At 41.3% G+C, this 18202-nt stretch overlaps 1 protein-coding gene and 1 pseudogene across 1 annotated transcript in view; one reads left to right on the forward strand and one right to left on the reverse strand.

The window, feature by feature from the left end:
- Positions 1-4553: 4553 nt before the first annotated feature.
- PAAF1 (proteasomal ATPase associated factor 1) overlaps positions 4554-18202 on the reverse strand; it is a 43200-nt gene continuing 29551 nt past the window's right edge. The window contains exons 8-12 of the mRNA XM_044258565.1: positions 14926-15017; positions 13468-13583; positions 11454-11536; positions 8765-8847; positions 4554-5669 (exon numbers count right to left, since the gene is read on the reverse strand). Of these exons, the coding sequence (XP_044114500.1) occupies positions 5592-5669; positions 8765-8847; positions 11454-11536; positions 13468-13583; positions 14926-15017 (452 nt within the window). The 3' untranslated portion in view covers positions 4554-5591. The remainder of the gene's footprint in view (positions 5670-8764; positions 8848-11453; positions 11537-13467; positions 13584-14925; positions 15018-18202) is intronic.
- On the forward strand, positions 5811-7093 carry LOC122914634 (annotated as a pseudogene).

The following is an 18202-nucleotide window of genomic DNA, read 5'->3' on the forward strand; positions in this document are numbered from 1 at the left end:
GGGGCCGATGTCCTTCTGGGGGCAAAGAGAAGCTGGTTGATTCCCTGGAGTGGACAGTGATGGACATGGTTGAATATTTTATCGAGGACAGCTTCCCCAAGCAGGCAACAGCTTTCGAAGAGTGGGATATCAATGGCCAGTCTTTACGCAGTGCACTGATAACGCTGACTGGCCTGTCCATCTATCTGGGCCCAGCCCTGAAAATCTATGAGCACTACATTGAGGTGCTACAGGAAGGCCACTTTGAGGATGATGACCCTGCTAGCTTTCTAGGCTGAGCACCCAACCTCCCCGCTGCCCCAACCCATTCCAACCCCCATCTACCAAGACCCCAGTGTCTAGGAACTGAAGGGGGTCACTCTCAGCCCTCATAAGATTCCAGTGAGGGGCATTCTTCCCTACTCGTCTCTTCCCTGCTTCCCCAAGCATACACACGTGGTCCCCAGCACATCCTGTACTCTACCGCAGAGGAGTGTGGAGTGGGACAGGGCCTGCTCATTTCACCCCAGGAGGCCAGCCCTCCCAAGTCTAGGACATTTGGGGGAAAAAATGGGGGCTTCCCCTCTCCCCTAGACCCTCTTCAGTTCAGCCAGATGTTTCTTATATGTTTTGTTCTGCCTGTCCATTTCGGTGGATGGTCTTTCCTCTCTTCCCCAGTTGGGTCTGCCCCTGGCCTCTGGCCCCTAGGAGCAGCTGGAGTGAGGTCCCTGAGTCTTCCCTAACAGTTTCTTTCTGTTGGTTGTCACTCCAGCTGGCTGTATTGCTTTTTAATATTGCACTGAAAGTTTTTTAAATGAAGTTTAAAAAAAGAAAATTGAGTGGTTAGAAAGCAACTAGATCTTTTTTCTTTAATCTTTTGTTTGTTTATTTATTTGACAGACAGAGATCACAAGTAGGCAGAGAGGCAAGTAGAGAGAGAGAGGAAGAAGCAGGCTCCCTGCTAAGCAGAGAGCCCGATGCGGGGCTTGATCGCAGGACCTTCAGCCTGAGCTGAAGGCAGAGGCTTTAACCCACTGAGCCACCCAGGCACCCCAGAAAGCAACTATATCTTGATGCTGCTATGCTCAATTCAGATTTGTGTGACCTGAAGCAAGTTTACTTAATGGCCCCACGTTTATTTCCTTGAATAAATGGGATTATGAACATAAACTCCACCACAGGGCAGATGTGAAAATATTAAATTCAATTACACAAAAGCATGTATAGAAAATGCTTCCTTAGCATTGAGGTAATAGAGTCAGAGCCCAGGTTCCAAATCCTGTCCATTAGCTACTAGTTTTATGACCTTAAACAATGATTTCTTAGCCACAGTTGCCTATTTGTAAAGTGAAAATATGGCATTATTTTATTTTTTGCATTTCTGAGCTTTCTTGTGGGTTTTAATTTGCACTTAACTACTGGAATTGAGCGTCTTTTCGTGTGTAGGGCCTTTTTTTTTTTTATAACTATTATTACCAGAAAAAATATGTTATTAAAAATTAAACTCAGGGGTGCCTGGGTGGCTCAGCAGGTTGAGCCTCTGCCTATGGCTCAGGTCATGATCTCAGGGTCCTGGGATCAAGCCCCGCATCGGGCTCTCTGCCCAGCAGAGAGCCTGCTTTCCTGTCTCTCTCTGCCTGCCTCTCTGCCTACTTCTGCTTATTAGTGATTTCTGTAAAAAAAAAAAAAAAAAAAAAAAATCTTAAAAAAAAAATTAAATCCAGAGGGTTGGGAGAAGGCCTTGTTCAGCCTGGGACTGGCTGAGGTGAACATGGGAACAAGGAGACTCTATCTGAGGGACATCATGTGTGCAGGGGCTGGGGTGAAAGGGGAGATGGCCTGTGTGGCTGCCACACTCTTTATTCACAGAGGTATTGAGCAAGTGAAACATTGAGAATTATGACAGGCGAGTTTCTCACTATTGGGAGGAAGGAAGTTTATATGCAGAAGACTAGAATAATCCCAGTGGAGCTGGACTGGAATTAGGGGACTTCAGTGTGAATTTATGATTTTTTAATATATATACAGAATGAGGGATATTGAAATGGAGACTCCACATCAGAGTACTGTCCACTGATATGGCCTAGAAGCAATAATACCCTAGTAGTAAAGAATATATATATATAGTGCCCAAATCTTGATTTCCAAATGCCATTCTCCACTAAAAGGAACAAGAGCTATCTAGACAAATAGTTGATTCCAATACTGGGATGGGAAATTATAAGATGAAACTTAAATAGCTTGTGGTATCAGAAAATATGGAAGCACTAAAAGAATGCTATTAACACATCAAAAGGACTTAACATCAGGACACCTGGACCACTCAGTCGGTTAAGCATCTGCCTTTGGCTCAAGTGGTAATCCCAGGGTCGTAGGATTGAGTCCCACCTCGGGCTCCTGCTCAGTGTGGAGCCTGCTTCTCCCTCTACCTGCCACTCCCCCTGTTCCTTCTGACAGATGAATAAATACAATGTTTCCTTAAAAAAAAAAAGGACATAGTATCCATCTTGAAGGGGCTACCACTGGGTCCAACTGAGAAAAATTAACCACCAAAATAAATAGTAGCAATAATGGATTATAATCCATAAAATAAAATACAAATTCATGTGCAGTCCATACTAATAAACCTATGGTGAATGAGTGAGTGAATTGAATCAGTAATTAAATAAGTGGCAGAGAAGGGAAAGTCTCACAGTAGAAAGCCAATTATAAATGTAAAAAGAATGTTGGAATGATAAAATGACTATTTGGCAGTTAGAATAGGAGTAACTGATTCAGAAAGACAACAAAGGCTGCCACTAGATGATGCAAGTTTGATGAGGAGCAGTATATTCATATAGTTTCAAAGTAGCTCTCCACAAACTACTAACTTTGCCATGGAGAAACCTGGAGGCACCATTTTAACTAACTTAACCTCACCTGATTATGATAAAAGGTGGACAGACCAAGGGTTGGCAAGGACATGGAGAAATAAGAACCCTTATATACTGCCACTGAGAATGTAAAATGGTGTAGCCATTTGGAAAACAGGCGGAAATCCCTAAATGTTAAACAGATACCACATCCTTACAACTTTTCTCAAGTGTGAAATGATTTCAAGGTGAAAAGTAAATCCGGTGCTCCTGGGTGACTTAGTCAGTTAAGCGTCTGCCTTGGGCCCAGGTCATGATCCCAAAATCCTGGGATCAAGCCCCAAATCGGACTACCTGCTCAGAAGGGAGTCTGCTTCTCTCTCTCCCTCTGCCCCTTGCCCTACTCATGCTCTCTCTCGCTCACTCTCTCTCAAATAAATAAAATCTAAAAAAAAAGTAAATAATAAAAATATAAAATTTATCCACAAAGAGACATGTTCAAGAATAAACCTTTACTCTGCAAGGCTGCTGGCACCAATTACATGCACGCTAGTGGATGCCACTGCCAGCTTTCCATTCAGAGAAATAGATGCACTTCTCACAAGAAGTCACAAGGGGGCGTCTGAAAGCCAAGAAACAAAGTCGAGCTTACCGAGCCTGTACTGCTGCAGACACAGGTTGTCCACCCTTCCTTACCCAGAATGCACTCCTCAACCCAAAAGGGAAAAAAAGGCGGTCTGCTAACACTGGGGAGATTCCATTCACAGTAGACAAGGCTTTGAGTCACCTAAGAGCTAGCCTCCCTCCTCCTGTTTGGATCTAGATTTCAGGGCATCTGTCAAGGGTCACTGCACCCATTACAACCGGACTATCACAGTTCTGACGGCAGTGAAGAGCAAGTCCTGGAAGAGGAACTCACAGACATTCCTGCTTGTGTGAACTCACCCAATCCTCCTTCATCCTGTCTTCTTCATCTGACTTCTAAGAGGTTCTCTCCAGATCTCCTTGGATCCAATGTTTCTGAGCTCTGGAATATGTCCCTTTGGGTCTACCTGACCTTATCACAAATCACTCCTTAAATGGAACTGGTCAAGTCCCAGAGATCTTGAGTATCGTGTAGCATAGCGGAAGACACAGTCTTGGAGACAAACTAAGCAAGGCCCAAATCAAGGGTTTGGTACTTAATTTCTTGAGCCTCAGTTTCCTTATCTATAAAGCAAAATAATGCCATTTCCTTTTTAAGAATGTCATTGGGATTAAATATGTAAATACAGTCCCTAGTATAGCACAGATGACCAGTAATATTCAATGACTATTTTATTTTCACAATTTAAGCATATACAACAGGTAGAAAAAAATGGATTTAAAGTTAAGATAAACTGTGTTAAAATTTCTGTTTCCTATGACCCTTGGCCAATCAATTCATCGGAGTCTCACTACCTGCACGTCATAGTGAAGTTATAAATATTACATGCGAATATACCTTTAAGAATGCTGTGAACCATACTGTTACCCCAGCCAGATATTGGCTTCTTCCCTTAAATAAATCCAGATCTTAGCCTACATTGCTCAGCTCAAGTGTGGTGTTGTCCAAGGAACCTTTTCTCTCTCTAGTAATCTCTAAAATGTAAAACTCCGTAGTGTTAAAAAGAATGATGGAGGTCTAAATGTACTGAAAGAACTCAGAGATTCTAAGTGAAAATAAAACACGGAATTCATGCATTATTACTCCATTTTTATATTTAGGGGGAAAAAAAGTGACCCATGTTAAACCCTTGCTTAAAACTCTTCTGTGGGTTTCTTGCCAACCAAATGAAATTCAAGCTCCTTACCTGGGACTCAAGCCCCTTCACTGCTTGGGCCCGGCCCACCTCCCCAGCCTCATCCTCTAAAGACCAGCCTCACCATCCCATGAGCGCTGAGTTCCAGCTATGACAAAAGTGCCCTTTATTATTTCTTCCTCTAGGTCTCAAGCTTTAGCATGCATCAGAATCACCTGGCCGGCTCTACCCATGGAATTTCTGATTTAGGGCTGAGGTGGGGCCTAGGAATTTCTATTTCTATCAAGTTCCCAGGTGATAATGATTCGGCAGTTAAGGGACCACACTCGGACAGTCACTGCCCTTACAATGATAGGATTCAACTTTATTACCTGTATATGGACTGATCAATCCTATCAGTTTGCCTAGGACTGAAAGTCCCACGTAGCAGAAAACCCCTCAGTCCAAGGAAAACTGAGACAGTTGCTTCCCTACCTGTATAGGAATCATTCACAGGCTCCTGCTTAAATAATAGTTACTGCTAAGAAGCGGTCTTTCTCTACGGGTAGGCCAACAGGAAGTGCCCGAGAAAGGAGTTCCATCAACTTGAATGGCTTTTTGCTGGAGTAAGAATATTTAACAAAGTTTTTCAAATTCAGACTCTTCCAAACACATTCTCTTTATTTCCTTCAGAGTACAGGCTTTAGTCCTCTGGTCCTTGTAAACATTTAACACAATGGTATGAGATCAAAGTGTAAGCATCCATGTCCTTGCCCTGTGCTGCTGGGGTGAATGTATATAGGGAGTACATGTGAGCTTCTTACTCAATTCACAGTAGGTCTTGTCATGGAATGATACTTCCACATGGGGCAATGCAGCTGATTTTCTGTGACACCCGAAGGGTGCCCCAAACAAGAAGGGGCCATGGTCCTTGAGAAGGACTAATGTCTTTGTTGATTAGAGCCAATATTTTTCATTAACTTCATCCTTTTCCAAGGAGTCAGAGATCAGAGAGCTGATAGCGTCGCACAAGACCATCTCGACAGCATGTGTAGATCTGCTTCTCCCATGTGGCTACCTGGAACATAAAAGTTCACAGCTCAAAGGAAGCCTGGGAATCTTCCATTTCAAGAAGATAGAAGCTCGTCATTGATCTCCATTAGTACAAGTGAGTCTAAGAAGCTCTATTGACTCCAAAGACAAAAGAAGAATTAGATCCATGATCAGTATTTTAAAACAGCCAGTTAAGATCCAGGTCCCTTAGGACTACAGAACAGAGAAACTAATCAGCCAAGTAGAGAGCAAACCCCTTAGTGTGGTGCATAGTTGAGGGCAGAGGGTCTGGATCTGGGAAAGGAGACGACCCATAGACTGGCCGGTGTATCCCTGAACCTTATAAAATTATATTCAAAGAAGTTCTCAATATATGCCTGCCTGAGGGGATTTCATCGACTTCTCAAAGAAATCTGAGGCAGCAGCTACGTGGAGGAGCAAGGCACATGCTGGGGCTGCGCCACAGCACCACGGGCTGAGATGAAGGCCAGTCTAGGCTCCGCCACCACTACTGCCACCTTGCTTGGAGAGCGCATGGTGTCTGTAGGGCCGCCAGCACCATGGATGGACGGCATCACCACCTCCAAGACTTCTGGAATTTCTCAAGCTCATCTTCAGGGTCGGGGGTAGCTCGCATTCTGGACTTTTAGGTTATGTGGGAGCCCCTGTCTTCATCACTTATGATGACAATGACCACTTCTTTGAAGATGTGCATCCTCTCGTCCCTACTATAATTATCATCGCTATGGAGCCCCACTTTTCATTTTCGGGCTGACTGGCTACTGTGCCCCAATCTGGGAGAGCTGCTGTAGATGTGCCGCATTTGTCATCATTCTACTCTTGGTTTTTGTCACAGAAGCTGTTGTAGGGGTTCTGGGATACATTTACAGAGCGAAGGTGGAAAAATGAGGTTGATCAGAGCATCCAGGAAGTAAGACCTACAGAGGAACCAGCCCTACAATGGAACCAGCTAGTCAGACTGGGAATAATAGGGACTGGTTCAAAGAAACCAAAAACCAGTGTCCCTCAGCTGCAGCAGAGAGACAGCCGGCACCTGTAACGGTTGGTGGGCCCACTCCTCTGACCTCCATGCTGAGGGGTGTTGATGTCCTAGGGGTGAAGGAGCTACATCCAGTCACGTGCTTGTGATCTGGGAGGGCGGGCCCGTGCAGCTCTTCAGCGGCTAGATGTTCTATGTGCATACATTATACTATGCAGGAGTAGAGATCCTGTATATGAGCTCCTCACCACTGGCGGAAGTCTTGTTCTGCTTTGGAAGGTGAGTCAAGCAGGTTTACTTTTAGTAGTTCAGCCACATTTAGTAGTTAAACCACACATTACACAGGTGTTGGACAGAGCAGCTTGGCTCTTCATGTGCCCACCTATGATTTTCTTTTCCCTTGTTCTATTGGACTCTCCATGTCCATAAGTTTTTAGGCACGACAGTGAATGTTATCATTTCAGAGCCATTTGTGAGTTGCACAGTGTGGAAGAATGAGAGGAGGACCTGGGCCTGCTTCTGTTACCTCCATGCAGCAATAGAACTGCTGCCAAAGTATCACTGGGTCTTTTCAATCTTTACAGTGGAGAACTCTTGGGGAGAGAAGTGGGAAGCCAGCTAAGGTTAAAGTTAATACCAGTTGGTGCCCTTCATCAGGGTCCTTTTAAAAAATATACATTGCAGTTCAATAACATAGCACTGTACAAAAATGACCAAAATAGTTCATCTTCAAAATCAGACTGATTCTTGAAACTATAGGTTTTTAATCAACTTTTATAGGAACATAATATATGCATTTTTAAAAAGATTCTATATAGTTGAGAAAGAGAGAGTGAGAGAGAGCATGAGAGAGGAGGAGGTCAGAGGGAGAAGCAGACTCCCTGTGGAGCTGGGAGTCCGGTGTGGGACTCGATCTTGGGTCTCCAGGATCACGACCAAAGGCAGTGGCTTAACCAACTGAGCCACCCAGGCGCCCCTATGCGCAACTTTTTAAAAACAATTTGTGTGCATGTGTGTATGTTATTGTATGATTGAGCCCACTCATTATAAATCTAAACTCATTAGGATTAATGTACCCAGGCAGACTAGCAAAACAGTATGTAGATAAGATCTCAATTGAAAGAAAAGAAGAGAAAAAGCCTGAGACTCAAAGGTTAAGAACCACTAATTCAGTGGAAGAAGCATGAATTCTGGAGGTAGCTTAATCTCAGGTGTGCTAATGTGTACCTACATGACCTAAGGAAACTTTCTCAATCACTCTGGACTCCAGCTTCCTCACTTATAAAATGAAAATGGTATGTTGATTCACAATATAGAACACTATGCAGGAATTTTAAAAATGAAGTGGATCTATTTGCATTTATCTGAAAAGAGCTCTAAGATGTTAAAAAAGTCACAGAACAATACAATACATAGAGAATGTTTTCAGTTATGCACAAACTAAAGATAAACCTATATTATCTACATAATTACATAAACACAAAGATGTAAGTGAAAATTTTCCAAAAACAGTCTTGAAAGATACATGCCCAAGTGTTAATGCTAGTTACTCCTGGAAAGAAGAGCAGAACTGAAAAGGTCTTAAAGGGAACTTGAAAGTTGTGTAATTTTGTATTGTTTGAATTTTTATAGGTATGTATTAGCTGTATAACTTTAAAAAAGTATAAAAACAATAGAAATAATAATACTTATACCTCAAGAATAATAACAATGAAATAAGATTCATGTAAAACATCCAGCACAATGTCTAGTCAATAAATATTATTTCCCCTTTTGTTTTTCTCTTTCTAATCAAATGAGATAAACAGTCTTGAACTTTAAATAATAATAATAATGACAGCTAACTATTTATAGAAGATTTAAATTTTACAACTATTTTTCATATACATTATCTCATTACTCTCATTTTATAGAACTGACAGACTGAGGAGGTGAAATGATTTTTCAAGTTTCTAGAGCTAAAAAGTGGTGAAATCACTTCTGACTCAAAATTCTCACTGACTTTTATCTCATCCATAAGTATTTTATCATTCAGAATGCCCACAAAGTAGCTGGATTCAGTCCCCTCAAAAGCCTTAGATCTCAGGTGGGAATCACTCAGGTGCCTCTCGGGCCTGTACCTTGAACACAGGGTCACAGTCCGCTCCAGTGAACTCAATGAGATAGTCTAGGTCTTGCTGGACAATGAAACAGCTTCCATCACCTAAAAGGCAGCATGAAAAATTTAGAGAACTAAAGAAAAGCTGCATGCAAAGGAGCTTTAAAAAAAAAAAAAAAATCAGTATTGTAGTTTATTTCAGTACATCAAGAGCCTAAAGCAGTTTATCCCAAGACCCAGAATGGCAAACAGACCTCATTACATGGGTCAAATATGAGGACCTACAGTGGCTGCCTCGAATGCTGGGTTAGAGGAGCTGAAGGACAAGTACAAGCTCAGTGGGAAGAAGGGCGGTCTTTGATGAGCAATACCTGCCAAGGGCACAGAGCAAGTCACTTCAGGCTTATAGAGGACTGCAAACTTACCCTGGCCCATGATTTTTAACAGGGACTTGTCCATATACATGTTTTAATATGCTCCCAAATTATTCTTCGACCTATAAACTTGACTGGATACATGAGACAAAGGAGCAAAGTTGTAATTCCAAGAAAATAAAAATATATTTATTTTTAAACTTAATTTTCTTAAAAGACCATGGACAAATGAGACTTGGGATGATCTGTAAACTGCTGAAATAAAGTAATTTATTATTGTTTTACTTAATATAAAAACAGTACATGTTAATTGAGGAAAACTTTAAAAACAAGAAACAGAAATTAAAAAAAAAAACACTCCATCTACCCCTAAAAGATCACTACTGTTAATATTTTTAATGTATTTTTCCAATCCTTTTTGTGCAAAATTTTTAAAAAGATTTTATTTATTTATTTGACAGACAGAGATCACAAGTAGGCAGAGAGATAGGCAGAGAGAGAGGAAGGGAAGCAGGCTCCCTGCTGAGCAGGGGGCTCAATGTGGGGCTTGATCCCAGGATCCTGGGATCATGACCTGAGCTGAAAGAAGAGGCTTTAACCCACTGAGCCACCGAGGCAACCCCTTTTTGTGCAAATGTTATTTTACATGGTTGAAAGCATACTACATAAAAGAATATCTTTATGCATGAAGTTTTCCTGTATCAACATTGTGACTTTGTAAAGAATAAAATTTTAATTAACCTTTTCAAGCTTTTTAAAAATTGAAAAACTGCTGTTGAAACAAATTAATTAATTTTAATTTATCTGTTAATCAACTTATACCCCAACCAGCAGCATACAGAAAGACTTTATCCTTTCTGGTATTATTAAAAATAATCTTTTTAAATTCAAATTTTATTTTATTTATTTATTTAAAATATTTTATTTATTTATTTGACAGAGATCACAAGTAGGCAAAGAGGCAGGCAGAGAGAGAGGAAGGGAAGTAGGCTCCCACTGAGCAGAGAGCCCGATGTGGGGCTCGACCCAGGACCCTGAGATCATGACCTGAGCCGAAGGCAGAGGCTTTAATCCACTGAGCCACCCAGGCAACCCTAAATTTTATTTTATTAAGTAATCTCTACACCCAACATGGGACTCAAACTGACAACCCAATATCAAGAGTAGCATGCTCCACCAATGCCAGCCAGGCATCCCAAAAATCATCTTTTCAATAAAAGAATTATTATTTTTTAGAAATACTTATATAAGTATTGATAGGTGAAATAATACAATGTTTGTGGTATGTTTCAAAATATCACAATGGTTGGGGATTATAAGGGAAAGTGTAAAACAAGATGAAACAGGATTAGCTATAAACTGGTAAAGGCTGAAGCTAGATAATGGGATATCAGGTTTATTATGCTATTTTCTCTACCTTTGTCTCTCTTTGTCAATTTCCATAATAAAAAGTTTCTAAATTGTTTAATCTGGCAATTTCAATCTCCTCTCTAGTACAAGAGTTCCAAAGGACCTCTAAGATCATCTATATCCAACTTTTAAACTGGTACTGAATTCTATTCACAACACCTTGCAGACTGGCCAGCCTGCCTATGCTTCTCCATCCCAAGTTGGTAGTGCTCTCTACAATGCCAGCTTCTCTCCTAACGAGACAGAACATTTTCCTTACACTCAACTGAAATGTGGCTCCTGGTAACTTTCTTTCATCGGTCTTAGTTTCATCCTCTGAAAACAGTTATATTACTATGAATAAGGCACAATCACTACTTTCAAGGAGCCTGAACTGGAGGGAGATATAGACAATCACAGTGTAGGGTGATAAACACTGTACAATAAATATGATATGCCAAAGAATTGTGAAGAACCATACCCCTAGCCCCACCATAGATCATGCATTTAAATATAAATTTATTTATTTTTAGAGAGAGAGAGAAGGCATGAATGGGAGAGTAGGGGTGGAGTGCAGGGAAAGGGGCAGAGGGAGAGATAATCTTTTTTTTTAAGGGTGGGAGGGGAGGAACAGAGAGAAAGAGAATCTCAAGCAGGCTTCACGCCCAGCATGGAGTCCAACGCTGGGCTCATTCTCACATCCCCAAGATCATGACCTGAGCAGAAATCAAGTCACTCAACCAGGTCACATAGGCACCGCAAGAGATAGAATCTTAAGTAGGCTCCACACAGCATGGAGCCTGATGCAGGGCTCAATCTCACCACCCTGAGATCATGACCTAAGTGTTAAAAGTCAGATGCTTAACAGACTAAGCCACCAGATACCCCTAACCTTAAATTTAAAGGAAATACAGGAAGTCATCTCTCTCAAGGGATCTCTGGACCCACCTTGGCTGGCAATGAATCCATCTCTGAAACTCAGCAGGGACAGAACTGGTGCTCCAGATCTGTGGATGACTTGTACCGGAGCCCTAGAATTCAAAGAAAAAGGAGCAACTGTACTTTTTTCTTCAAGAGCAACACTTGACTATATTCAACATATAGGACTAACCACACAAAAGCAAACAGGAGAAACGTGGACAGAGATTAAACATTCATACACTTTCTTTCCTGGCAAGATCCTTAAATGGTAGATTCAGGTAATCCACTCAAAACCACCTTGGAGTGATCTAAACATGTCTCTAACTAAACAGGTCACTGAGCTGAATGAACTAAGTTACTACCACCAACTCCAGTTTTTAGGGGAGACCTGACAAGAGTTTAAGATAACAATGTTAACACATGTTAATTATTTTGCTTACAGACAAAATTAAGACAGTTGAGAGTAAAAAAAAGATACTTGTCAGATATTACAAATGTCAGGACTCTATGAAATGAAAGAGAAAGGTGAATGAGAATCAACTTAATATATATGTAAAGCTGATTTTCTTTCTTTTTTTTTTAATCTTAAGTAGGCTCCACGCTCAAAGCGGGGCTCGAATTTGTGACCCTGAGATCAAGTCGCACACTCTACCAACTGAGCCAGCTAGGTCCCCCTGTAAGGCTGATTTTCTTCTTCTTCTTCTTCTTCTTCTTTTTTTTAATATTTTATTTATTTGAGAGAGAGAGAGAGAAAGCACAAGCAGGGGGAGCAGAAGAGGAAGAAGCAGACTCCCCGCTGAGTCTGGGTCTGAGTCCGAGTCTGAACCTGACATGGGGCTTGATTCTAGGACCCTGGGATTATGATCTGAGCCAAAGGCAGACGCTTAACCAACTGAGCCACCCAGGCACCCTGGCTGATTTTCTAATAGTGATCAGACATTCCCTGAATCTCCATAGAGTCAAAAACAAGAACAAAAGTAAAGCAATTGAAATTTTGGAAGAAAAGGTGCAAGCTAGTCACCTTTCACTACAATTTCTTTACTGCTCTTAGAGTAAAGCCCAAACTCCTTTGGATGGTACATGTGTTCTTTCTAACAAACTCTTGCTTTCCTGTCTGACATCACTTCTAACTGCTACCCTGTCTGCAGGGTATATATTTGTCATATTAAACTACTCAGAGAACCCTGAAAGTGCCATACTTCCACATATTTTCATGCTTCTCTATGTGCTATTCTATCTAGGGCAGATCCCTCTCTTCATCTGGTAACTTCCTACTGGACAAGATCCAATTAAAGCTTCATTTCCTTGGAGAAGAATTCCCACCTTCTCCTTTCTCCTTCTCAGCACTTTCTCAATTTCCTGTGTAGAGCCCTGTCAGCCCACTGACCACACTGTATCACCAATGTCTTTTAGTTGCCTGTCTTTACTGTTAGAATCCACCTCAAGGGCAGAATCTGTATCTTTTACTTCTGGTTTTCAGTGCCCTGCACAATATCTGGTGACCACAAAAGCCATTCAGTAAATGTCAGCTGAACAAAAGAAAGGAAATGGAAGGAAGAAGGGACAGAATTGGAGAAATAGTTAAATCCTGGGATGGAGATGTTGTGTGGTTCTCTCTGGGTATCTTTAAGACCAGAATAAAGCCCATTTCAGATAGGTTATGATCAAAGCCAAAGAAAAACAGCTGGCTTACTTGAACTCTTAAGCCAAACCAGATTTAATACTACTGAGAAAATTACTGAGCTCCTTAAAATTAAAAGTTCTATACAATCATTTTAAGTGAAATGTTAGTTCGTTAAAGCTCAGATTCCAAAGCCATCACTACAATAGGACAATCATGACAGCATGAATCAAATTACCTTTAATATGATTCCAGGAATAATAAGAACAACCAGACCACTCACACTGGAAAACCTTTATAAATGGAAAAATATACCCTTGATTCAACAGTCATCTACATGTTATGCTAAATCATTGTTAAAGCTAATAAAAATTTCCACTCTGTAGAAGACCTGCATCATGCAAATGAATAGTGACTCACCTTGGACTCCTCACGTCCAGCTGATAAATGTTTCCATCCTGTGTCCCAGCCAACAGCAAGAAGCCAGAGAGAAAAGTGCAGCAGTTGAAGGCATCTGAGCCAACAAAGAGGAACACCTGGGAACAAGCGGGAGCCGAAACTGCTGCTTAAACATTGTTTTCAGAAACAAGCAGACACCAAAAAAGGGAAAAATTTCCTATTTTTAGAGACATTTGCTTTCCTCTCCCTTTAAATACTCTGCTTCTAAACAAAGTACTCAGCAAGGACCAAAGAGGAACCAGGCCCCGCAGAGGACTTTAACAATGTATGCACAACCACACCCAGATGCAGTTTTCAAACTACTGCCCCTCAACACACTGCCTCCCAGGACCCACACTGCCTCCCATGACCCTCAGTCTCCAACATCTTTCTTCTGCTTCTCATTACAACCCTCCATTTGGGAAATACTTGCAATTCACACATTTAAATTTTGTTCATGTCACTTCTGACAACCTTATCAAGGGAGACTACGTAGGAAAAGAAACAAGCTTAAATAAAGTGGCAATTTAAAGAATTATAATTCTGCCCGAAAAAAGGAATTATCAGATTTTGTTGTTGTTGTTGTTCTCTACTGTTAGCTCAATCTGATCATTTCTGCCTCAAATGTTCTAAAAAGAAAAGAAAAAAATAAATCTGGCTAAACAAACAAAACCTGTGATTTCCCTTCAGAAGGAAAAGCAGTGCAGAGGTGATACGACCAGAAAGAGTGACGTTCCTGGAATGTCATTTCTGAAAATGGAAACATCACTAGAACAATGAAGTAACAGAAGAAATGAAAACATAAAATCTGTAGCCAACCCATATCATTAAAGTTATCTGGGTGAGGCTGATGGGCAAAATCAAATCCCAGGGAACCCCGGGCTTAATGAAGAGTAGTATGCCCAGTGCAAAATTTCAAAGGCTGAAGGAAAAGAATTCAAATAATTCTTCCATAAGAGACATTCTGGTCACTAGTTGATCAAGAGTCCTGAATGCATGAGTCCTTGACTCAGAATTTCTTCACATTACCTTGGATATGGAAGGAAATCTACATAACCTCATCATTTTATACACAGTACGCTGAGGCCCAGAGAGAAAGTGACTTAACAAAGGTCACAAAGAAGTAGAGCATTTAATCCTCATCATACAACCCTACAAGGTGAGTACTACTATGCCCAATTTAGTGATGAGGAAACTGAGGCTCAGAATGGTTAAGTAACCTATTAAGTGTCACAACCATTGTAGAAGAGCTACAATGTGAATGCTGCCCTTTCTCCAAATACCATGCTCTTAATCGTTATACTCTATTGCCCTTTACTCCTGCAGCTTTCTCAAAAGATGAACACAGGGAGCAAGCAGAAATGTTTCCAAAACCGCTTTCCAAAAATCAGAGTGATCCAGCATGCCCCAGAGTTCCAAAGTCTTAGAGGAACCACTTGCCGGCTGCCTGCTCTGCAGTCCCAAGCACTGAAGTTTCTTATCCTCCCGTGCCAACAGCAGCATTTTCGACTCTGTTCCAACCTCCCGTTCACCTGCATGACAGATAAACCATGTCAACAATGGGCTAGGCCGATCAGCTGGCAGTGCCAGAAAGCACAAATCCTTACAGCTGTTTATTGAATTCCTCTTAGTGATTAATTTGCTAACTTAAAAAAACTTTTATTATATTCTGTATCTTGACTGTTCGTACTGTTTAGATGTTGGTACACATCTGTCAAAACTCACAGAACTGATCATTTAAAAGGGTGACTTCTGGGGTACCTGCCTGGCTTAGTTGGTAGTACGTGCAACTCTTGATCTCAGGGCTTTAAGTTCGAGCCCCAGGTTAGGAATAAGAGATTACTTAATAAATATATATATATATATATATATATATATATATATATTTAGATTTTATTTATTATTTGAGAGAGAGAGCAGGAGTGCACATGGGAAGGGCAGAGGGAGGAGAAAGAATCTGAAGCAGACTCCACACTGAGCCTAGAGCCCAGCACAGGCCTCAATCCCATGACTGCAAGATCATGACTTGAGCTGAAACCAAGAGTCAGAAGGTCAACTGACTGAGCTGCCCAGGTGCCCCTAAATAAGCTAATTAAAAAAATATAAGGGGCGCCTGGGTGGCTCAGTGGGTTAAGCCTCTGCCTTCAGCTCGGGTCATGATCCCAGGATCCTAGGATCGAATCCCGCATCGGGCTCTCTGCTCAGCAGGGAGCCTGCTTCTTCCTCTCTCTCTTTCAGCCTGCCTCTCTGCCTACTTGTGATCTCTGTCAAATAAATAAAATCTTAAAAAAAAAAAAATATATATATATATATATATATAAAATAAAATAAGGTAAAAAGGGCAACTTTTATTACATGTAAAATACTTATCAATAAACCCAACTTAAGAATATTAAGTCATTTGGAATGTGACAAGATATCATATTAACAGCAGGGCACAATGTTAAAACAGTCTGCCCTCAAGGCTTTATGGTCTGCAGTAAATGAAATTTATTCATTCACTAAAATCTTTAGTGAGGATCTACTATGTATTGGACACTATTCTAGGTGCTAAGGAAATAGTAATATATGAACAGACAGGGTCCTTACTCTCAAGAATTCTAGTGGAAATAGGAAATAGTGGAATATGTAAATAAACAAATAGGATATTTTCAGACAGTGATGAATTCCACAAAGGAAATAAAGAAGGAAAATCTAATCAGTAGTGAGTAGATGTGGAAGGCTGAGTGAGGAAAGGTAATTTTAAGTTTAAACTTCAACTGTAAAAAAAAAAATCCATGAGAAGTACCTGGGTTGCACAGTCAGGTAAGCATCTGACTCTTGGTTTCAGCTTAGGTCATGATCTCAGGGTAAGGAGATTGAGCCCTGCGTCAGCTCTGTGCTCAGCATGGAGTCTGCTTATGACTCTCTCTCCCTCTACTCCCATCCCCACCGGCCCAGCCTCTCTTAAATAAAAACAAACAAATAAATCTATCAAATAAATCTATCTTTTAAGAAACTCCATGGAGGCCAGGTTTCAACTGAGATCTGAATGGTAAACCAGAAATTAGCCATGCAAATACCTTTGCAAAGTAAAGGCAGTATGACACGAGGCTGGAAAGGAATGTGGAGGTCAGAAAGTGTTAAGTGTTGTGATAAGCCAAGTGAAGTGGATAGATTTTAATATATGTATAAAAGGAGGTCACTGGAGGAGAGTAGGGACAAAGGAGAGCAACATGACTTGATTTGTGGGTTGCTTTTTTTAAAAAAATGACCACAAATGGTTGCTCTGAGGAGAATGGATTATAGGAGACTAGTAAGGGGCACCTGGGTGGCTCAGTCGGTTAAATACCTGCCTTCGGCTCAGGTTATGATCTCGGGGTCCTAGGATCAGGCCCTGAGTTAGGCGCCCTACCAGCTGGGAGTCTGCCTCTCCCTCTCCCTCTCAACTCTCCCCACCTCTCTCAAATAAATATATAAAATCCTTAAAAAAAGAAAAAAAAAAACAAAAAAAAACAGGGTGCCCGGGTCACTCAGTAAGGGTTATAGGAGACTAGGTCTTTGGCTCAGGTCATGATCCCAGGGTCCTGGGATCAAGCCCCACATCGGGCACCCTGCTTGGCAGGAAGCCTGCTTCTCCCTCTCCCTCTCCTACTCCCCCTGCTTCTGTTCCCTCTCTCACTTACTCTCTCTGTCAAATAAATAAATAAAATCTTTTAAAAATAAATAAATAACATAAAAAGCATATTTTCATTTAAATTACTTTAAATTGAGATGCCAGGGTGGCTCAGTTGGTTGAGTGCCTTCAGCTCGGGTCATGATCCAGGATCCTGGAATTAATCTCACATGTGGCCTCATGCTCCTTGCTTATCGGGGAGCCTGTTTCTTCTCCCTCTGCCTGCTGCTCCCCCTGCTTGTGCTCTCGATCTCTGACAAATAAAATCTTTTAAAAAAATTACTTTAAGCCAATACATTTTTTTTTTTTACTTTTTAAAATATTTTATTTATTTATTTGACAGAGAGAGATCACAAGTAGGCAGAGAGGCAGGCAGAGAGAGAGAGAGAGAGGAAAGCAGGCTCTCCGCTCAGCAGAGAGCCCCATGTGGGACTCGATCCCAGGACCCTGGGATCATGACCTGAGCCGAAGGCAGTGGCTTAACCCACTGAGCCACCCAGGCGCCCCTAAGCCAATACATTTTTAAAAACTTAACCATGTTTTAAATAATATTTGTGGGCTATCTTAGGTTTGGAGTAAAATATGTGTATTAAATATATTTAATAGTACACTACTGAAGATGTGTACTGCCTGAAATAATCTTATTTATCACTAATTGCATATGTATCACACTTTGGGAAAAGACTCATCCTATTAATTCCAAAGAGAGCTCAGGGAACATCTGGTGGTCAGCAACAATTTTAGTTCTTGGACCACAGTACATTGCATGGGAAGTTTAAGACAAGAGAGTACCTACAGTGTGTCAAAAGTGAAGGGCAGGGGTGCCTGGGTGGCTTGGTGGGTTAAAGCCTCTGCCTTCAGCTCAGGTCATGATCCCAGGGTCCTGGGATCGAGCCCCGCATCGGGCTCTCTGCTCAGCAGGGAGCCTGCTTCCCTTCCTCTCCCTCTCTGCCTGCTTCTCTGCCTACTTGTGATCTCTGTCAAATAAATAAATAAATAAAATGTTAAAAAAAAAAAAAAAAGTGAAGCGCAATGGGGCACCCGGGAGGCTCAGTCAGTTGA

The sequence above is a fragment of the Neovison vison genome, chromosome 7 (assembly GCF_020171115.1).
Source record: "Neovison vison isolate M4711 chromosome 7, ASM_NN_V1, whole genome shotgun sequence".
Classification (NCBI taxonomy): domain Eukaryota; kingdom Metazoa; phylum Chordata; class Mammalia; order Carnivora; family Mustelidae; genus Neogale; species Neogale vison.